This window comes from Enoplosus armatus, chromosome 15 (genome assembly GCF_043641665.1).
Source record: "Enoplosus armatus isolate fEnoArm2 chromosome 15, fEnoArm2.hap1, whole genome shotgun sequence".
In the NCBI taxonomy this organism is placed as follows: domain Eukaryota; kingdom Metazoa; phylum Chordata; class Actinopteri; order Centrarchiformes; family Enoplosidae; genus Enoplosus; species Enoplosus armatus.
Window position 1 is genome coordinate 18,902,232 of NC_092194.1, and position 23,855 is coordinate 18,926,086.

General features: G+C 41.3%; 1 protein-coding gene across 1 annotated transcript in view; it reads right to left on the reverse strand.

The window, feature by feature from the left end:
• Window positions 1-16,548, reverse strand: part of galnt16 (UDP-N-acetyl-alpha-D-galactosamine:polypeptide N-acetylgalactosaminyltransferase 16) — a 31,912-nt gene extending 15,364 nt beyond the window's left edge. The window contains exons 1-5 of the mRNA XM_070920211.1: window positions 16,348-16,548; window positions 9,190-9,371; window positions 8,178-8,276; window positions 8,017-8,084; window positions 3,430-3,495 (exon numbers count right to left, since the gene is read on the reverse strand). Of these exons, the coding sequence (XP_070776312.1) occupies window positions 3,430-3,495; window positions 8,017-8,084; window positions 8,178-8,276; window positions 9,190-9,371; window positions 16,348-16,548 (616 nt within the window). The remainder of the gene's footprint in view (window positions 1-3,429; window positions 3,496-8,016; window positions 8,085-8,177; window positions 8,277-9,189; window positions 9,372-16,347) is intronic.
• Between the last annotated feature and the right edge of the window lie 7,307 nt (window positions 16,549-23,855).

A 23,855-nucleotide genomic window follows, 5' to 3' on the forward strand; every position in this document is an offset into this window, starting at 1 on the left:
TGTTTTCACAGGTCAAAGTTTCCCTTTGATTTCTGAGCAACTTGAAGACCTTTACTCATTAAATAGTTGTTTTTTTCTTCAAGAGGGAATCGTCTGTGTTTCTCATTTGACTTTTAGGTGGAAAAGCTTCTACAGAAAATGGTTAATTAGATTAGTCTGAAATAGATACCACAGTACAATCTACTTTAAAGGACACCAAGCTAAGAAGAGAATCGCTACAGGCAGGGGAGGGATGGGAATGAAGGTGTCTCTCTTCATCAAAAGTCTGTCTACAATCACAGCCATTTGCATTTAACACAGGGAACTGTGGGGGAGGTTAATTATCTTTTTTTTCCTGCAGCATCTACAGTTAATTAAACAGATGCATCTCATCATCTGAAGAGTTTTATTCCAAAGTCTGAGATCATTAAAATAACAGTGTGAAATTGTTTGAAAAGCTAATTGTCTAACTGGAGACTAACTTCCAGCTGATTATTTGTACCTTAAGTTTATCCGTACTAAACTTGATGACCTTTAGCTTCTCAGATTTATTGAGATGATTCATTTCAGCTTTATTTTTTGCCCCACTTGAACATCTTGCATGGGTAATCAAATGAAAAGGTTAGATTTATTTGTTCTGTATAGAAATATGAGTCATAGGGAAGGAGTCATTATTGTACACATCTTTTTTTTTTTCAAACAGGTTGTGGCACTTTGTAACGAGGCTGTCCTGCCTCAGACAGCCTCAAACAACAACGAGAACATACAGGATTTAACAGAAACAGCGGTATGAAGAAGCTTGGCTCAGTGCTGCTCGCTGCAGTTTGGTAGTAAAGCCGTACATTGTTTATACAAACACAAACAGAACTTGATGAATTACCAGCAGTACAGAACAATGCACACCGTCCCAGTAAAACATTTGCCAAAGTGTCTTTTTCTAAACCTTTACTTAAGTCGCTCCAAGTCCTCTGACTTACTGAAGATAAATCTTTAAAAACAGTTCATTGTCAAGCGTTGTTTTCTTTTTAGAAATGGCTCAGTCGTTTTGTTAGCGACTATTCCAGCAGCAGGATGGCGTATGCAAGATTGGGTCAAAATAAACTACAGTGTGTTTTTTCATTGTAATGAAGGGACACGTCACACCACACACTGATGTGTTCTTAATTGTATTAGGACAACAAAGGACGAGAACAGAGGGATAAGATACGTCAGGCTTTGGATACACAGACACTTCTTGTTATTAGGTTCAAGTTATTGTTGGGTTTGTTTTTTTCACGAGAGTTGTTGACAATAATAATATCATCCCCAGAAATATCCTTTAACTGGGATATTAGCTTAAATAGGACACTTTGCCCCAAAGTGGCAATCTGGTCATACGGTCGTCCCAAATATCCCAAAATGCACCTGTGGTAAACCTGGTGCCATCTGAGCGTGACTCTACAGAAACCATTTATCCTAATCCTACATTAATTCTTCAGTGCTTGGTGGTTTATGGTTTATCAATTGGTCTGTTGACAATTAATTACTAATCTAACTATTTTGATAACTGATGAATCTTTCAGTCATTTCTCAAACAAAAAAGCCAAACATGTGCTGTGACCAGTTTATCCAATACGAGCATTTGCTGCTTTTCTGTGTTTTATAATATTGCGGATATATTTGGATTTTGTCCCGTTGGCTGGACAGAGCAACATTTGAAGACTTAACCTTGGGCTCTGGGACATATATAATCATTACTTATAGCCATAGTATTCTAGGCTGTATTTGTAAAGCCTCTTTCATACATAAGATGCAACCCAAGGAGCTTCACAAAACAAACATTTTAAAATGCAAATCGTTTACATACCAGACTACTTCAGAGAAAGACTAAAAAGGTGAGTTGCAAACTTTTTATTATGGTGGTCTATTCCTCCTCCTGCTTGTTTGTTGTAACTGCGGGTTCATTTGATACTTGATGACCTCAGGCAGCAGTTTGACGCATTAAAGGAGAGAAAGTCAACGATGCCTGAAGGCGTGAAACCATTGAGAGTTGAGTAAAGTAGAGATAAAATCGATTCTTAATATCACAGGGACAAGGACTGCTCTCTTTTACGTGTGCTGATAAAATCTCTGTATTTCTTGTGTCATCCAGTTAAAAACTTATTATTGTACATCTTCTTCCACAAAAGCTAACAAAAAGATTAAAGTTAAACTTGTCGGTTTATTCTGCGACATGGATTTGGAGACTATTTTAAAGAAAACCTGAGCTCACTCCAGTTGGGAACTGCTGGCCTAAATCCAATATGCTTATATTTTGTCAGCATGTGGTTCATAAACCCAAACAAAGCCTTTAGTCTGCAGCGAGAGCAGCAACACAGGCAGCAACCTGAGAGGGATTATTGTCAGACATCCAAACTAATCAGTAACACTGGTTCTTTTGGCTTTTTGTTTGGCTGAACTTTCTTGTTTTTGTAGGTCCAGGATTGAATCTAATTCAGGGATTAGTTTAATTCAATTCAGAACCTTTGTGGGGGGGTATGTCAAACAATGCTTTCATGTTCTTCTACTTTTGTTTTTTACATGTTGTCGTTTTTAATACGAGGATGAAATGGAAATAAATGCCAGAGTCAATATCCAAATGAATTTCTCATGCCAGGTTTGAGCACCTGTCAATGGCAAGTGACAAATTCAAATGTACTATAAAGCTACTGTACTTCCACTCTACATTATAGTCTCAGTCATGTAGACTGTTTTGTGTTGATTAAGGCTCTGATATATACGCTATACAGTCTGGCTAAGTTATGTTTTTGTGACTTGTGGTGTGGAAATGATTAGACAATTGACTGACTGATGGAAAAATTAATCAAAAACTATTTTTAAAATGGAAGTAATAAGCTAGAAGGCCAAACATTCTCTGGCTCCAGCTTCTCAAGTCTGACGATTTGCTGCTTTTCCTTTTTCATTGTAAATTTAATATTTTGGGGTTTTGATCAGACAGAATGGGTAACTTGAAGACGTCACCTTGGGTTCAGATTTTTTCACCTTTTATGGACTTAACAATTAATTGATAAATTGAAAAAAGAAAATGATTGTCAGTTAGCCTGGTTAGCAAAACATTTTCTTTGGTAAATGCGCTGAAACTGTATTCCTTTGTCTATTTTTTTGGTCTGCTTTTTTTTTACTTTAATTGATCTTATGAATGATTTCATTTTCCTCCTCATTATGTTTTTAAATACAGTTCTAATGCATTATGTATTTATGTAAAGCGGCTTGAATTGCCTCCGTGTTTAAAAGCTGCTGTATAAACTTGCCTTTTTGCCTTAATTTTTATTCATCTCTATGTGTAACAGTTATGCCTTCATGTTGGACTGCTTAAAAACATACCACACACAGCACCTTAAAGCCCAGTCTCTTTTCCATTAAGCCAATTTGCCTCCCCCCGGTCTCCCCCCTCTGCCCCTCCACACTCACCCTCTCTCCTGCCGTTCCTCAGGCAGCGCACTTTGGGGATCTGAGCGAGCAGCTGGCAGTCCTCAGCTGGAGGAGGAGAGCAGAGGAGATGGGATGTTATAGTGGAAGCAGAACACACACGGAGAAAAACATACCTCCTCGTCTCTCACACACCCGCAAACACACACATACATGGATTTAGTGCACTTAAACACACGCAAACAGTCACACAAGGAGATAGTTAAAGGCCACTTTCTTTTTTTCTTTTTCCCCATCTCTTTATTGTGGAAATCATCACTTACAACATGTGAAAAACTAAAAAACATTTAGGCACTGTTATGGAATAAGGATAACATAAAACATAAAGCAGTCTTGTAGCATACTAACTGTATGAGCACATTTCTTATTGTTTAGGATTTGGATGGATTTAAAGTAGTTCCTAAATTTGATCCTGAATGGTTCAAATGATGGGCGAGACCTCGAGGACTTGGATGCTTGGATGTGAAATTTCTCCAGTGAAATGAATATCTTGACTGTCCGCTGCACTTTCAGATTTTTGTTTTCATAGAATAGCATTACATCCTTGGCTGTAAAAGCCACTTTCACCACAGTATGATATGAGCTCAACACATCACATTCAAACACAGCATCCATCAGTGCTCCATCACATTCCTGCAAATAACCAGAAACACATAAACACACAAAAAAGCACAGAGTGACTGAGTGCTCAAACAAAAGAGCTTCATTTCACTGGATAATTAAATTCAAAATCCTTTTTCCATAAACAGATCAAGCGAGCAGCTCATTCCCATCATCCACTCCCTTCTCCACATGAGGGATCTCTAGCACAGACCTTTTGTTAATGCGTACGGACGGACATCATTACAAACACAGGTACACACACACCGTTGAGAGGATTAGCATTAGCAGCAGAGAGTGAGTGTGATTTTGCTGAGGGATTGTGGGTATTTCCAGCAGACCCCCTCCCCAGCAGCAACATGACCTTATGCTGACAGAAACAAGCATGACAAGTTGTAATCCTTCTTGATTAAAAGTGTTGTGTGTACAAACCTGTTTGTTTGCATTTAAGCTGTCGTATCACAGGGGAAGTGTGTGTGTGTGTGTGTGTGTGTGAGATCAGGAGTGTATTTTAGTGCTTTAGTGTTGCTCCTAAGAAGGGGACAGCTGGTGTGTGTGTGTGTGTGTGTGTGTGTGTGTGTGTGTGTGTGTGTGTGTGTGTGTGTGTGTGTGCAGTGAAGAGGAGGGGGGCTTTCACTCAGGGAAGAAGAGCAGAAAGTCACAGATCACACCCACTGAGCAGATGTTGTACACTTTTAGCCAGATTGTGTGCATGTGCATCTGTGTATGAGTGTGTGTGTTCGTGCATGTGTTTGTGCTTGCATGCATTATGCAGTTACATGCACGCAACAGCATACTGTGTGCTACTTTTATCCACGTTTTGAATATGAAGTGTGTTCAGGGCAAATTACTAAATTAAGTATAATTTAAAATGCCAGACTACATACAAAAAATAACAAATTTAAGATTTTGTCAATGAGAGCTCCTCAATGTTGCACACAATGGAAATAAAAGACTTTCTCCCAGCTAAAACTAAAACAAACAACAACAAACAAATAAAGTAAAAAAGTAAAGTAATAAAAACATGAAAGAAATTGACTTCTATGTTTTAATTTGTTAAATTATTTAAATTAGTTTGAGTTTGACTGATGTTATTAGTGCAACACCGTAAAGGCCATTCATTTCTTGTACACTAACTGCCAAAATAGTGTTTACAGGTGTGTGTTCCTGTCTTGACACTGTCGGAGTCACATGTTGTTGTCTGGTCTCGCAGTAAAGATCACTGTCCTTGATTGAGCACCCTGTCCTTATGATTAAGGCAAGCCTTAATAGGATTACACTCAGGCAGGACGATCCCTCCCCCTGCTGCTCCCCCACCACCTCCTCCAGCCGTCTGTCTGCCGGGTCACATCTACTGATCTATCAGCTCACACTCTCACTGCCTCAGCTGACTGCCTGTCCAACTCCATGACTTAAATATATTCATTTATTCATTATACAACTATTTTGTCTTGCTAGTTATTTGAAAACACAACTGTGAAGCAACTCTTTGTCTGAATATACATGAATATTCTGAAAATGTGGGCACTTTGAAAGAAGACAACAGAAAACAAATACACTACGAAAATATATTGTATTAGGTTGGTGTGAAAATTTGGACATTGCAAAACATGAGCGTTTGTTTTCGTCACAACACATCTGACCTTTGTACATTCAAGCTACCAAGTGTTTGTCTTCTCTGACAGTCTTGCATCAACATCATAAAATCAATTATTTACTGTAAAAACTAGACTTAAAATCTGACTTTTCAATGATTTATAAAGAAATTAATTTTGTAAAAGTAACAGTTGTTAACCAGTGGTTTCGCCTCCATCAGGGCGGCATCTGAGTCATGTGTCTTAAAAATCACCATAAGAAGCCATAAAAAATGGCAATAATTGTCTGGGATATAAAGCATGTTATGTTGGAGTAGAGCTTGCACCTCACTGTGTGTGATCTGAGAGAAAACATCGTGTAGTGATTTGGGGTTTTAGAGAACAGGCTCAACCTCATGCCTTTAAACCGCAGCTTAAACAGCAGTTTTATTTTACTTTTCTTAGCGGGGATTACTGAGCCTTTTAATAAAACACAGCATTATAAAGTGGCAACACAGGGAGACCACAGAGAAGAGCTGGAGGAAACAAAACAGACGCCTGATGGGAGGCTTATGGGTTCACAGTCGGACTGAGTCAAAGCTAAAAGCCAAAAACGAAACCAAAATGTGTTTGAAACTGTTTCACACGATAATTAACGCTGAAAATTTGAATCCAAAACAAGGAGGAGGTTAAAAGTCTTGTTCAAGGACAAGAAACAGACTGTTTAAGCTCTGACCTCATGGGGCCACCGGTTCAATGTGGGTGCAGGTAGACTGGCTGCAGCAGAGGGGGAGTAAACAAGGCATTAGTAAGCTAACAGAGCTCCTGCTGCTACTGCTGCTGAGACACTACTGTTTAGATGTCTGGCCAGCTCTGACACCTCTGTGTGTGTCTGCATGTGTGTGTGTGTGTGTGTGTGTGTGTGTGCGCGTACACATTGAATGTAGGTCGCTGTGCTGTTCACACAGACAGAAGATGCATGTGGTGGTAATTACAGAAAGCGCTGTGGACAGTGTGAAGCATGAGCTCATGTAATTCTTCTGCCTAATGCTGACAAAGGGGAATAATTACCAAAACGTGGTTATCCTCTAATTCCACAGTCCTGGTCAGCTACATAAAAACATAACCCGCACTTTATGGTGCTATTAGCAGATTTGTTTTCTAAATGTCAAGGTCAATTAGATTACTGATTCGCTTTTACATAAATACTAAGCAGTTTCTCATGGTGGCAGCAGCTCCAGCTCATTTCTGTTATTGGCTGTGTTGGTAATGTATTTTTATCCCTCTGCGGCATCACAGATCAGTCACATAAAAAGTGAGCAAATCATCAGGATGCTCTCACCTCCAATTCAATGTCTGATTTTCTGGGATATCAGACGCCAGTGTGACGCATCTTCAAAGCCACTCCCGTCTCTTGACATCAACCCGCCACCTACAGTTTCCTATTATTTGGCTTTCTCATTTGCTGGAACATTCCTCTGACATTTGCATCGCACATTTTCATAGCAGATGGCAGAATGAAAAGAGCGTAACACCTTGCACCCAGGGCCGCAGCCAGGGTTTTAAAAATACTGAAGTCGAGGGTTTAAATTCCCTCAGTGTCCCGAGCCACCTGTCTGTAAAATTGTGAAATAAACTATTCTGTAAGACGAATCTCCCTACATGAAGGTCTGAATACTGTTTCAAAGCCCTTCCCAAACTGCCAGACATCCTAAATTCCTTTATTTTGTTCGATTCAATATATTTCTTTTTAACTATAACAGTTAAATTACAAGATATTGAGCGTAAAAAATATCTAAATCAGCCTTAAACCTGCAATAAGGGATTTCTGGGGCCACAATCAGCAGAAACAAGCTGTAACACAAGTGTCCACCAACTCCTGAGGGAAACGTCTGTCTCTTGTCTCTGTTCAGCAGCTAGTCGCTAACTTTGTCTGTCTGTCATTTGGTGCTAAGTGAGCAGTATACGGCGGGTTTTTCTCTGACATTTTTTTTACTGAAAACTGCCTGCTGCGGCTGAGAATGACACTGATAAGAGCGATGAGAGTGAACCTAAACAGTAAAGGACTGTAAACCCAAAACAATGAGCTGAAAGACACTGAAACGCTCAGTAATAATTCCCTGTGGGTTCATCATTATGAGCAACACCTTTCATATACTGGTACTCATGTGAGCCATTCTTAATCTAAACATATTGAGTGTAGCCACTTTAAAGATGAACCATTAAGGAACGATGAATCAACCATTAAAAAACTATCATATGTAATTTGTGTAATTATAAAACACCTCATCAAATTCCCAGAAACAACACAGAGGACGAAACATCAGTGTGCTCATGGCAGCCACACCTTAACCATAACTTTCACCTGTGTGCAATGAAAAGAACAGAAACTCACGGTCAGAACTGAAGTCGTCTATCAAGATGATTTCTTGAATGAGAGGTGGAGGACTTCGCATCAGAACACTGGGAGGGAGAGAAAGAGAGACGAAGATAAGAAAGCAAAAGCCACTGTCATTGTTCCTGTCCAATCAGGCCTTCTGTGTCCGACCTCTTTACCTTTTGATGGTGCGAAGGAGAGTGGAGCGAGCCTCATTGTGGAAAGTGATGACGATGCTCGTGGAGGGAAGGTCTGTGTCATAATTCAGAGATGCACACCTATAGAGAGAAGAGTTTGTCACACGGGAAGAAATCACATGTACGTGTTAAATGGCTCAGAGTGATAGAAATATCTGGTCCTTGAACACACACATCTCGGGCAGCACTTTAGGCAGCTGTGATTTGCAGCGGTGCCCTGTGGAGTCGCCTCGGCATTGTTGCTGTAGTGACATCGAAATATCTGGTTGCCGGGCAACAATTGCACAGATTTCTGACCATTTGCTTTAACATGCTACCTATTGGGAGCTTTAAGCCCTGGTCAGAAGACATGAAGATGAACTATCACACATCACTGATTCTGTAATTGTAAACTATTGTTTGTTATGTTATTAATTATTATTATATAACATTTGTTTCTTGCTTTGTAGTAAAGAAGAAAAGTTAAGACTACAAAAAATATGTGTTTTGGGCTTATTCTTGATCAATATACGCTAAAAAGCATTAAAAAGCCACAATAAGTCACAAGCACAAGCGTATTGTTACGGTTTAAAGTCTGTCTTTATCCAAATCCCTCAAATATGGACCCCAAATCTTTTTACATATTTCACCACAGACACATTTTTATAGGTGTGATGAGAGAGTAATTTCATCTTCAACAGTTTGAAAACAAGCGGAAGAAACCGATTTCCAGTTCTTCGACATAAACCTCTTGGTATCTGTATCTTTTGTCCACCCCCTGTATGTGAGGGATAAAGCCCGGAGTGAAGCCAGCAGTTCAAGACTTGGCAATAAAATCACCCTATTTCAATAAATGATTGATTGATTTGACCCCTAAAGGTCAAGGAGGGTACGAGACAGATTTTTCTAAACAAGCACAAGTCCATGTGGAGCTCAAGCGAGATTAGTCCTCGATCTTGTTGTGCAGATCACAGCAGACAGACAGCAGTTGGCCTGAGGAGTTAACCCTGCTCACCTGTAGTGTCGGGTGTCTCTGATGGCTCGCTCGCTGCCCAGCCTGTCGCTCTCCTGCAGGTTGAAGGCATGGTCTCTGTACGGGTCATCCCCCGGCTTCAGCTGCTTCCCCGCCAGGTAGGCCTTCTCATCCAGGCCGCCCAGTAGCTGGCTCTGCTGCTCCGCCCGCGGGGGCTGGGTCACCTGCAGAGGACACAACGAGGTGTGTTTACATGTTCACATCAGCCAGAAAAACAAGGGCAACATGTAAGTAGAGATAAATCGTAAAAGATTCAAGTCAAAGAAAGATGATGAATATAAATCAAGTTAACACAGAGGGGCAAACACAGCAGCACCAGTTGTTTTTAGTGTCAACACTCCCTCACTTCTGTCAACAAACTGTTTCTGTCACAGCTATTATTACTGTGAAATGGCTGCATGCCACGTGCAACATCCTCATAAAGGGATTTTGTTTTTGTACGTTGTATTTAACTGTCTCTCTTAATACGCTGTTGATAAAAACAGACAGCATTTCATTTTCTAAATTCCACTGTTGGTTCTGAATAAATTTCACAGACCTTCAGGTCATGAATCTTTCTCAGCATATGAAGCCTTTGAAACTAAACCTTTGACTGAGGTAGAAACAGAAATATTGTTCAAACATGACATTTGATGATTTCCTATGAAAGCTGTTGTGCTACATGCCCATACTAGAGATTGAAAGTTGGTGACCTTGGAAACAGCAGCTGACAGATCAGTCTCACCACAAGGTCCATGCAGTAGCTGTTCTGGAGCTTTTGATCACATCACATGATCTTGTTTGCCCATGGAACTGTAGATGTTCAAATTTCAATTTTTCTGTTCTAATGATGGTTTTCATCATTCATTAATCTCTAGATTGTTTTTTTTTATTAAAACGTAAAGTCAGAAAATTGTGAGAAATGCCCATCAGCTTTTCCAACAATCCAAAACTTACTTAAATCAACTGCAGACTGTAAGGTGTGGTTGAAAGCGCTGGAAAAAGCTAGTAAGTGGACTTTGAGTTAACTACTTTCAAGTCATTTTAAAAGGACAATCTAAAACATTCTCTGGTTCCAGCTTCTCAGACAGGATATTTAGTTGTTTTTCTTTGTTCTATACATATTTTTTCAGAATCAGAATCAGAATCAGAAATACTTTATTGATCCCCGGGGGGAAATTGTACAGTACCGGTGCTCCCATTCAAGAGTAGAAAGTAGCATAATTTAGAACTAAAAGTTTGTACAAAATATAAAAATAAGAAATACAAAATATACACATTTACAGTATTTAAGTGAAATGAGGTAAAAATATATACAATAACAATGTATATGTATGTATGTGTTGCACTAAAGTGTGTGACTATATATGTATTGCATTTTTGGGGGGGGTTGGATGTTTGATTGGACCAAACAATCAATGGGAACTTGTGATAGGCATTGTCATTATTTTCTGACATCATAAATCTATAAAACTTTGAAGATGTTTGGCCTTATTGATTGATAAATGACTTAAACGGTTGATAGATTATCAAAACTGTTGCTGATTCAATTTCTGTTGATCAACTAATTAATTAACATTCAACAGACTTACATAATGCTTTTCTTCCATAGTGAACAAAGCGATTCACAGTCTCATTCTCACACATACACACACACACAGACACACACACACACACACACACACACACACCGTGGCGAGGTGCTGGTCTGGCCATTGGGAGCAATTTGGGGATCTTATTCAAGGACACTCTGACATGTGGACAGGAGGAGCTGGGGAATAAAAACAACCCTGAGAATAAAGGACAGCTAGCTCTACCTCCTGCAGCAGCCCAGATTAACCAATAAACTGTTCCACTTCTATATTCAGGCAATGTCTGAAAAGGCTAAAAGCCATGTGCAACAAGTCCTCTGCTGTGGTGTTGAATTGCAATCCTGCTGCAACACCGCTCATCTGAGAATTAAACGCTTGCTCGTCTATTGCGCTCACTGTGAGTCTGGAGAAAAGTATCAGCCAAATGATTAAAATGTAAATGCTACTTTCTTATTCAGGTCACCGTGTCAGTGCTAACACGGCAAAATGGGATGGGCACTCATCAAATGTGAATACACGGTCGATAAATCCTCAGTAATTGATGGGTTTCCCCCACAAGGAGCTTTGACAGGTTTTAACAGCCAATGAATACATAAAAGCAGATGAGAGTAGCCCTCATCAAAGAGAATCAACAGCAGGATTGACAGATGGGAAAGAGAAAATGAAAAGAGAGGATGAAGCTTTGTTCTGTGCTGCTTTATTAAAGGTCGGTGTAGCTGGAGGATTTAGAGAAAGCTCCTCACCAGGTTCAGGTGAGAGTGACCCCATTTTCAGTCTCCAGAGAGGCAGCGTGAAAGTTTCAAGGATTCACACACAAACATGTCCACAGTGCACAGCTACAGAGAAAGTACAGTACATGAAGTTTGATAACACTGTGTGATATAGCTCTAAAAACCCACTGCACACTACCGGCACAGTACCAAACAGCAGACAGACAAAGCAAGCATCAGGCAGGCGAACATAGTGGAGCGTTAAGCAACTACAGAGACAGAGATTTCAGGAGTTGGTGAGAAAAAAAAAAGTGCTAAAAGAGAGTGAATATTGGACTTATATTCATCAGGTAGCCAGAAACACATCTCCAAATAAATGCTAATGTGTGCTGTGTTTTGGATGCTTAAATAGCTAGCTAACTGTTTGCTAACACATTCCCCATGTCAACTTGTGTTCAATGTTCACAGCTCGTGTCCGGCCAAAAGTCAATAAAAGCAGGTTTAAATCGTCCTGGCTATTAACGTTAGCCGATAACAAACACTTACTGTCTATTTCTGTGGTGAGGAGGTTAAGAGACACTTTCACGCATGAACAAAAAGGTTATTTTATGCCAGTGTTAGCAAACAACACAAGCTAGCTAGTAGATACATTAGCTCCAACACTTTAACCGGCGCTCTTTAGACACTTTATTAACACAAACTTACGACTAACTTTGTTGTCACAGCTGGGTAGAAACCATGGATTTAGGTTGTAAATCAGTTTATACTTTATATATAACACAAAAGGTATAAACAAGCTAGCCTAACAACAGCATAGCAACAGACTACCCATGATGCAATGCTTTCTTAAAGTGACAGGCACACAAAGCTTTTCAACGCCCACCTGTACTGACCTTTTTCCCTTCCGGCTTTCTCTTAGCTTCCGGTTGCTATTGCTGCCTACAGTTCAAGGTTCAAACAGTTTTCTTTAACATATGTGAAGATAAACAATTAAAATCTGTTAATTAGCATTCTCCAAATGACATCGGACAAGACACTAAGCAGGGCTGCATTGCTATATTCATCACTTCTATCAATTAAAGCAGCTTTATCTTTTCTGACGGGAACCAAGAGCGCTAAGACGGCAGAGTCCGTCCATGAACTAGAAAGACTTTAAAACAAGAAGCAAGAAGAGGACACATCATCATCAACAGTAAACACAATGAAACAAGTTATTTCTTCCACCCTAACCTAAATGTCATCAGAGCCTCTTACACCAGCAACATTAGGAAAGAGGTCTTACTGTTATTCATATTTAAGACCTCTTTCCAAAATCTTGCATCTTATACCCCTTGGTAATCCGCAAGTATCATCATGACTAAATATTAAAAGCTTTAAAAAATGGCACTCCGAGGATAATAAGACAAAAATAACAGAAGGCACTTCGAGGCTCGGTCCACTGAATTAAATATGAAGCTCGTCTGGAAGATGAACATGTCTGCTGGCTCTTTCAAGTTTTGAGTTATGAAAATCACACACAAGTCAAATCAGCCTGATTGGGTGGAGATGAAGCTGCTGTGACTCTGACTCTGTGATGACAGTCGATGGCGTCCCACAGAGGACGCACGGCATACTGTGTCATGTAGTGGTGATGTGGAGGGTTTGAGTCCTATTCATGATCCATTTACATGTCAGCCAGCCTGTAAGGGGCTGCATAACTTTTTTGTACAAGTTGCATTGTTCAAAATACCTGTAATAGAAGTAGTCCACTCACGTTTACATTCAGTCAAGTTAAATGTGTCTGTTCATATTGCCTTGCATTTGTTTTCTTAATGCCTTATATGTCTTATGTGAATTGCCTTGTTGTTGAAAGGTGCTATACAAATATGTTTACATTGTGGTGTTGCTGCTTTTACTTATTTTAAAGCATTAGTGGAGGTTTAATACCTTCAAGGTCTGTATGTATTACTGTAATGGAAAATGTAGCTAATCCTAGTTCAGGCAAGATTGTTAACGGCACATTTAACCCAATCCTCTTGTGAAGTGTTTATATGGTCACATGTCAAATCAAAAAACTGTTGCCTGGTTAGTCAGAAAAAAGTACCAAAAAGTCAAAAGTCTCAGCGCTTAAACCAGCAGTCACAGCCTGATCTGAGGACCTGTTCTGACAACTACTTCATATCAAACAACAGAGAAGTTATATAACCTTTCAGTAAGTTGTATTTGTCCTGGAAAAACTCGACCACACATATGAAAAGACGTGGGAGACAAACTGATTAGCTGGATGTGGATCTGCGGTCCGATGTTTACAACATGTCCACTGCTGATATTGAGAGCCATGACAGCAGATGTGCAGGTCAGAGAGACTGCTGATTACTGCTTATGTTACGATAAGACAACAGTGTTCACACACACTCTGTTACTGTAGAGAGAGACCGAAAAGTAGGGCTGGGAAATTAGACCACTCAACAGAGGAAATGGAGGGAAAGAGAGGGGAGCCAGTGCAAACAGATTTCACAGATGATGTCATTAGTGAATCAAATGCTGCTAATGAACAGGCTTAGGGGAAAAGAAAGAGGGAGAGAAGAAGAAAGAAAAGGCGGGAGGGAAGGAGGGAGGGAGGGAGGAACAAAACAGTAAAAGACAGAAAGGAAGTAATGAAGGAAGGGACAAAGGAGGAAAAGAAAAAAAGAGCAGAAATAAAGGGAAGGACAGATCGACAGGAGATAGAGGATGAAATGAAGACACAAAGGAGGGAAGGAAGGGAAGATGGAGAGAATGAAGGAGGGAAGAAGGAAAATGGACGAACTTGGATGAAATAAAGAATGGACAGAAGGAATACAAGAAATAAAAAGGGGAAATGATACAGAAGGAAGAAAAGAAGGAAGGACAGAACATATAGGAACAAAGGTAGGAAGATGGAAAGACAAGAAAAAATAAGAGAATGAAAGAAAGGACAGACAGAAAAGAAAAGAAAGACCCCTTCAGTGGAGCCCTCCTTTCTGTACCAGCCTCCTCCTCCTGCTGGACTGTTGGACCCTGCAGCGCCAAGCTGGCAGCCTGTGAGCTCCGGGTCAGATTACCAGAACAAACTAACTGAGGAAATCTCAGTTTGGTGACAAAGGTGAACGACCCCGCCGGGCAAAAGAAAGAGCTCGACTTGGAAACACTCAAAGTGTACAGTTCAAAGAACGATCTGATTAGAAGTCTGTTTGAGACTCGGCAGCAGTTTACCACATCAGCCCCGTAAACAGTCCTGGAGAGACGATATATCTCTTGCAGGCATCTTCTGATCATCACCATATTCTTGGCCTGCGTTCGCACACTGATGCAGACCACAGTTTCCTTTTTTTTCCTTTTTTTTTTTTATCCATGAGGAGACTTCTTAAGAAGGCGTGCAAGCAGAAATGCCACAACAGCTCCACCGTTTGGCATTTGCCCTTGAATTATTAAATCTTGTGAACAGGGTTTTAATGATTCTGCTGCTGCCGGAGTGAAACGTCCTGACATGTTGGCACACATCCTCAGCCGCAGCTGAGACTATTTTATTGGTCTAGTAAATTGTGAAAGAGGCTCCAGTGTGCAGTACTCCCTCAGCGGCACCTGTCTAACTAACGTACAATTGGATATACATGTTTAATTAATTTGTCTGTCAGCTTGGTTGTGGAGTGGTAGTAGCAGTAATTCAGCAAAGAACTGATTTATGTTTTCATCTCTCTGTCCCACAGATTTTTATCAGGCTGGTACACTGGATTCACTGGATTCACTGGATTCTGTGAGGATTCGATGCCTTGTTTGTCACACATGACAATAAATGTATGGTTTATTACAGTTTTGAGCTGTGGAAACTGTTTTCTGACATTTCAGAGACAAAATAATTGATCAAGAAAATAATAAGCAGATGAACGGCTAATGGAAATGAGCTATTTAGATCATTTAGTCAAGGAAATGTTAAAAATGTTGAAATCTCACGTTTCCAAAGAACAAGGTTACATCTCCATATTGCTTGTTTTTGTCTGATCAACAACGGACAAATCGATTATCCTGCAGTCCGTCCTGTTGAATGTATCCCTGGTTACTAAAAGCACAAGTCACACGTCTTGTATTTCTTTAGGCTACACTTAATGCATCAGATAACCCTGCAGCCAAGTAGCCTGGCGTGCACCCAGGGACAGTCCCAGCACACACTGTTCAGGCTGTGTCTATAGGTTAGTGCACGCCGAGCCTGGCGACCACCGCACCTCCAGTATTTACCAGAGGTTATTTTCACTCCTCCCTGGCGCAGGCAACAGCAGGCGAATACAGACCTGACCTGACCTGACTGAAATAGGCCTTTAATGACGGAGTGAAGTGCAGAGACGACAAAGCAGAGATGCCTCCTCTTGTGTCCCGTCCGAGCTGAAAGTCCCTGTTTTTCACACCTCACATGTGCGATCCAAGAAAGGTCTCAGCATAATGTGGTTTACGAGGCGTTCGCGCACGGGACTTAGGGAAAGCCTCTTACATGCACTTGAGGTTCTCTCGGGCTCGGGGAGGGCACGGAAAACACCGACAAACATAAGCAGGCTGCTGATTGTTCAGCCTGTGGAATAATAATAAGAAGAAGAATGATGTGGCTGCGCGGCGGGAGGCTGGAGGTGCTCATGATGCGTGTTAACGCCACACATGTCCGTCACAGCAACATACTCCTGCCGTGACACCCAGCTGTGCATCATCACCACCACCTCCACCATCCTCATCACCCTATGGTTTCACACACACACGCACATCAACATGCAGCACACACTCTCCTGCAGCTCGGCGCCTCCAGCTACAGCGCCGTGCGCAGCGCCGCTCTCCTTTCCCCTTTCTCTTTATCCCCCTCAGCCGCGCTCACTCACTATCAGCGGGATGGTCCTGTCGTCCCGGTGGATCTCCAGCCGACCGGAGACCACCTTCTGCCCATGGCCCCTGCCGCGGGTCTGCAACGCCGACGACGACGGCGACGACTGGGGCTTGCTGTCCTGCCACAGGTAATAAAACGTCCCCAGGATCCACGCAACGGTCAGAATCGCGATGGCGTTGGCCCGTATCCTGCGCATGGTGAGCCCATATGGAGGGCTCCGGAGGCGAGCCCGGCTGGTTCAGGTCCGTCTTCGGCAGAAGGTGCAGCCTCACCGCCGGTGATGGGTTGAGTCGCAGCGCAGCAGACAGCCTCTATCTCTCCTCGCACAGGCTCTCCGCTGCTTCTTTGCTGGGATTTGCGCACTGACAGAGCCGCGGTCCTAGCGCCGAGTCATATCATCCCCTTACACACACACACACACACACACACACACACACACCATCCATCCAATGGCTACAACGAGGGGAAGCTGTCCAATCTGCATCCAGCAGCTGAGGCCCTTATTTCAGCCACATGCAGGTGCAGATCAGAGGGCTGGACAGTCCAGAGGAGGAGATGATGAGAGATAAATGTCTCCACTTCAGGTCATTTTAACCTCTGATGCACGTCATCCTTTGTTTTAATCCCTCTGCATGTCACTGAAGGCGGTGGTTGGTTTTAGTTACAAGAACATTGTAACTGTGTAATGCATTCAAAGCAGAGGTGGAGAGTACATTTACTCAAGTACTGTACTTAAGTACAGTTTTGAGGTACATATACTTTACTTGAGTACTTCCATTTTTCTGATATTTTACTTTAATCATTTAAGAGGAACATGTTGTACTTTTTGCTCCATACAGGTATTTGACAGCTGCAGTTAAATGTCCGCACACAACTCATATGACCACTTTATAAAGTATAATGTAGTTTTACAGATTAAAATACACAGAAGTATATTAAACAGTTAATTAGCTCCACCCTGACCTATTAGACTGACAGGGGCCGTTCTGCACAAGGAATACTTTTGAGTACATTTTGTTGCCCATACTTCTGTTTAGGGCCCAACAATTAATCAAAATATTGAAATCACAATATGGCCAACTGCAATATCCAAATTGCAATTTTGATAAATGTACGTCACAGTTTTTCAGAGTCCAAGGTGACGCCTGCAGATGTCTTTGTGTTTCAGTTTATTGTGATATAAAACAATGAAAAGCAGCAAATGATAACCTTGGAAAAGCTAGAACCTGCACATTTTATGAATTCTTACTTTGAAAATTACTCAATCAATCATCAAAATAGTACATTTTCTGTCATCGGCTTAGCAATTAATAGACTAATTGTTGCAGCTCTAGAACAGAGTTGCAAAAAATATATATTTGTCACTTACCTGAAGTACTGCAGTATCCATGCATATAGTTTTGGTTTTATTTTCCGTTTTTTGACACATCCGTTTCTGAGATTTCTGCTTCCACCTCATTCTAATGGAAGTGAATGGAATTTAATTTGTGGTGCTCAAAGTTTTTAACAGTGACAGTGTGACTCCGAACAATCCTCAGGCCTCGCTGTGAGCAGGCTTTCCTCTGTATAAAGTAGTTCCAATAAAAAATGAAATTAAAACCTGGACAAACTATACCACTATAGATCCTTTAGTTTCTTCCATACTGCTCCCCTCCAGCCAGAATCAAAATGCACACAGCACTTTTAATGCAACACATTTATTCTCACTCTATAAGAAGACTCATTATCCTGCCTATGCATTTACATTTAAATTATACATTTAAATTAAGAACCTGCAGCTCACACAAAGCAAATTAAGCATTGCAGCTGAATTGATCATGAAGGAAAAGAAGAGGCCTTTGCAGTCTTTGAACACCAGCATCATGAATATTCAACTCCTCCTGAGTTAATTCTGGATTTGCACAGATGACCTCTGCAACTATGACTTATTCAGTGTACGAATAAATCAGAGGCGTAAAAAAAAATGTCAGAATACATTAGACTGAGAGGACCCCCTCTCCGAAATCCATAACGGCCTTTAAACGGCTGCACAGACCAGCAAAGAAATCAGAGCAGAGCAATAACACCCCAGAGGCATAACAGAGCTGAGGAGGCTGAAATATTTTCATCTTATTCCTTCTCTGGTAGAAGAAACATAAAAACAGCCCACAGTATGAGCTCATCCAACCCCACCTAACAGCCATATAGTCTGTGTGTGTGTGTGTGTGTGAGGCGTCCACACAGCTGGGCCCACCACCACAACATCAGGAATTAGGAATGCAAAGTTTGAGCATAAAGAAACTTGATCCAGAGTCAGCGGGGGAGACGCAACAATCAATAGATCTGCAGCTGCACACTGTTCACTGTCATCCATCTGTGACGCATTCAAGCAACTGTTTTGTGATGATAAATGTAACTTTATTTTCATTTAAATTGCCTCATGTGCTTCCTTTTCTCCTAAATTTAGGGCTTTTTTTTTTTTTACAGAAAACCTGTTTTACAAACTAATGAATGACGCTATGCTTTATGGGAAACGTAGGATCCAGTGTTTTTGGAGCTTTATATACTGAGGACTAAAAGTCGGGATATCTCAAGCTCCGCTGACTTAATTTTGACGACTTCTCTTCTCTATGAAAGCCTGGAGAAGGTTTTGGACTCAGCTGCTGATTAAAGTTAGTGATCAAAAGGTTTTCCCAGGCAAGAGTTGCACCTGTAGACATTTATTCATATATAGAATATATATTATATAAGCTTTTATATATGATTGTACTGTATGGTGTACTGTATTGTGTTGTGCATTTTGTACTGTTTCACCCCCATAGAGCTGCGTTGTTTGTCTTTCTTTAGTTAAAAACAGAATAAAAACTGTGTATTTTAAAAAAGTGCTGCATCTCAAGTTGCAGCACTGCGTTCATTTAAATTGTTCTCTAAGTTTCTTCTATGTTTGACTTATTGACTATGTTTCATTATTGAATGCTGGTGCAAAAGGGTGAATCCTCTTTTATTCTGACAACTGTTAAAAAAAAAAAAATAATAATGAACTCCCTGGCTGCTAAAAACATGTTGATGTGACAGTTTGTTGCCTGTGTTTCACCAGTTATCTGCAGGGATCAGAATAATGTAATACCAAGCAACAGAAAGGAGCGCTGCATCACCAACAACGATGTTGAGTTGTTGCAGGTTGGATTTTATTTCAAGCAAATCAGTCATCTGTTTGAAAAGAGCCTCCTTTCTTCTCCAGTTAATGTAATCACCACGTATAAATGCACTTTGTAAAAATCAAAGAGTCTAACCGGCTGCAGGCAGACGTCTATCCACTGTGTCTGCTGTCTCTCTGAAGCCTCGCACTTGGAGGTTAATCTCATTATACATGTAAGCTGCTATTCCCTCTCTTCAGCAAGCGAGATCCGCCCCGCATCCAGCTTGTGTATATGGAGAGGGAAGGTCACAGGGGTCAGAGCCACATCTGGCTCAAGGCTGGGAGATATTTGTCTTCATTCGTACGGACAGGGCTGCGCCTCTCGCGGCGCTGCTGTCACTGTTATCTTTGGGAAAGACAGTGACGCCCCGACGCAGGGAGGAAAAGTCTCTACATATTCAGACAAGGGAAGGATAAAAGCACACAGCAGTCATGGTGAGGTGTTGGTAGTGGCAGCTCTGTGGGGAATACTGCACACTCACAGCCTCTGGACCTGGCAACCCGGCCCTTAACTGGCTTGGTTATGTCAAGATTACTGGGTGCAGAGAGGAAACGAGGGCCGCGTGTGGAGTTTCCAGCAGGGTCAGTCAACCACCCGTGTCAACAATTCCTCTCCTGAGACTCATGGAAAGACAAAGCTCCACATTCCCATGTCGGCAGTAAAAAAACGGAAAAAATGGGAGACTTTCCAAAGTCAAACATGTATGGGTGGGAACCAGGACTAAAAAGTTGGCCTGTTAAAACTTGTCATCACACTGATCACAACAAGCGGAAAAAAAAGATTATTTGATTTTCTTGAAGAAAATTACATATTTAGCAGGAACAGACTGAAAAAAAGGGCCACAAGGCACGAGAGGTGTAATTAATGTATTTGATAATGTTAATAAATCCTTAATAACTGCCTTACAGATCAATTATTAGAACACGTTATGGCTCATGACTGTTGAGTCATTAATAGTCTGTTGGCTTAGTAGAAAGTTATCACAAAGTTATTGTTGTAAAGTAATAAACATCAATCTGCAGTTAAATCATTAATAAAGGCTCATGAGCATCTGTAGATGCTAATAATTCATGAATAAATGTTTCTTAATAATAACTGTGTGGTTGTAAATGTTGAGATGTCAATAAATTCATTTTGGTCCAGACGTCCTGCTAAGCTAGCTAACATGCTAACAGTGACAATGCTAACATGCTGTTTACCATGTTCGCCATCTTAATGTAGCGTGTTAGCATGATGACAGTTTCTAATTAGGAGTAAGCACAGCTGAGATGATAAATAAACCAACGTATTGGCCAAATTAAAATTTTGATGTCTGGTTTCTGCCAGATGAAAAGTCAAAGTTGTTGATATTTAATTCAGGACGAAAGCAGCGGACAGACTGCTACTCCTGGAGCCCCCCCCCCCCCCCCCTTGTTATTTGTTATTTTTTAATTATTTGCACCTAAATGGTACAAACTGGTAACAGTTATCCAGCGTGTGTGTGTGTGTGTGTGGGGGGGGGGGGGGGGGTGTACTCTGCACTGTCCTGGAGCAAAAATCTTGACCAGCTCAAAAGTTTCTGTTCTGATCAGAACTTCTTCTGAGGAGAAGATATTTTACCTCCAGGAATTTCAAAAAATGTTGTTATTATTGTTAAAAGCACAAATCCTGAGGCAGAAAGTAAGACGGTAGACAAGGCTTTGTATTTTCTTGTGCGTGTGTGTGTTTTCTGCAGACACTCCCACACACCGTCACTGGCTTTTTAGTTCCGCCGAGAATCACTGCTGGCATTTCAGACAACTATGCCAAAATGGTGAATCCAGAAAAAGCGACCGAAGACACACACACACATACACACAGACACTCACACACACAGGGGTCTTAGTGTAAATGCACACACACACACACACACACACACACACACACACACACACACACACACACACACACACACACACACACAATCCGGTAAGCCTCTATGGAATTCCATTATGATAATAGTGGAAACTCAGCCAATCGCCTCTTGGCTGTAACCAGTGATCATCGAGCTCTGCGATGTACAAGTTCAGTCTTGTGTGTGTGTTGCGTGTGTGCATTATGCAAACATGGAGTGTCAGAGAGCAAACACACACACACACACACACACACACACAGCGAGCAGGAATTTATCTGAGCTTCTGTCCTGATGTGGAGGGAACGAGCGCAGGTTTCCCATGCTGCTTCACTGCAGTCCAGAGGGGATGGTTCACAATAAGCAGCTTTAGAGAGTCAACTCTGGACAACTTAAGTCTTTTTACATCAGACCACGTTCCAGATTTAAAGACACACTCCATCCAGAATCTATCTTTTATGAAGTATGAAGCTGGGAGAGGGCTGTAAAACTTTGCAGCTCCCTCATTGACAAAGATTGTACACTGGATTCATTGAAAAAAGGAAAAAAACGTCCACAGAAACGTCTCAAACTCTTGTCCGCTATTTGTCTCTATGAGGAGTTTCAGTCTTTTCAATGCACGGGTCTTACAACTGAATAATTATGGTTTGGGGCTTTGCGAGGCCTGCTTGGTGCTGTCTTGTTTATTAGTTATGTTTTCATTATGTTTCCAACTCCTGAGCCACATTTGGGCTGAGAAGATCAATACCACTCTCTCATCTGTCGGTTAAATATGAAGCTACAGCTCGGAGTTTGTTAGCTTAGCTTAGCATAAAGCCTGGACCTTTGGGTACTTTGGGTTTAGCACTAATTAGCAAATGTTAGCAGGCTAACATGTTTAGTGGAGGGGAGATAACAACCTGTTGGCACCAAATTGGCATCTTTGTCTCGTCTATCACAGATTTGATGTGTGATTGCTGAACATCGTTCTTGAAAGAAGGTGTTGGTTGTTGATTCTGAGGAACTTGACACCAAAACCTGACATAAAGCCTCTATGTTGCAGATCTTTGATACCAAACAGTGTAGCTGTGCTGGAAATAACTCAACAAGACCTTAAATCTTCGACTGTTGGCCAGTTACCAGCAAGAAAAAGTAAAATATCACACGCTGTTATTCTCAGGCTGGCTTCTCTCTGTAAGTTACTGTACCACCAACTATCCTTCAATAAGAGCTGTTTTCTTAATCAGTCATTTTGAAACAGCAGCTTACAGCTTTTTTCCAAAGTGATGTGTGATGGAACAAAGCATCATTTGTGGTTTATTTCATGCAAGTCACACCAGATGGGTGGAGCGACAGGATACAGAGCAGGAAAGTACACTAAACCTGAAGTGCAGTTATTGTCAAACCCTGCCACTAACTCTTGTTTTAAACCATGAACAAATATTTGCACATCAGGTATGCCAGGTAGATTATTGTTGCCAAAGGGGACAAAACATCCGCCACAGGGTTGCCAGAGGAGAGCCGACAGGGCCGGCTGGGAGTCACCGAAGGCCATGTTGTCACAAGGCACAAGGGGGATTAGGAGAAAAGAAAAGAGGCAGCGGCAGTGTTTATACACACACACACCTACTAAACACACATCTCTAACATAATAAAATGCAGGGGAGATAATCATATCTTGGTGAGATAAGATATAAAAATGCTTGTGACGACATCTGATGACAAACAGAGAAATAGATTCCCAGGAAAAAATATTTTGCTATAATTCAAAGCTCTCACTTTCTATGAAACGAGCAATAATACCCCACTTTCTACCCTGCTGTGGCTTAGCAGGCAGCAGCTGTCAGTGTGTGTTATAGTAAGTCTGTGGTTGTATAAGCCACAGTCAGCAAAGAATAAGTTCAGCAAAAAATCCTCAAACTGTGAAAATCAGTGTTGAGGCTGCAGGCTGGCAGAGGTTGGTATTCACAGACAACAAGACGAAGGACCGACGGACCGACGCTGTCATCCATGGAACCAGCTAAAAAAAAACAAACAGATGGAGGTTGGAACATCTTAAAAATCACTCATCACATCAGCATCATCTTCATAATCAGCTCAGTATTCACACAAAGAAGTCCTCCATAAAAACTGAGGAGGTATTTTCTCCCTGCCAGCTCTGCAGAACATAAAGCCGAGGTGGGCTGAGTTAAACTGGGCAAACTGCTGCTGGCCTCACAGCTTCCAACTGGAACATCTTTTCCATTTGCACACTGGTGCACCATTCCAAGACATTACAGCATCCCAGTAAAAAAACACACACACACACGCTCATTCACACACACATTCAGAAAGAAGAGAGCTACAATAATTTGGAGCGTGATGAATTATTCAGTGTTTCTCTCAGCCTCAAGGACACTGCTTTTTTCAAAGCCACAGGGGACGATCACGTCGGAGCTCTCCATATGCTCCCGCGATGCGTCTATCAGCCGAACA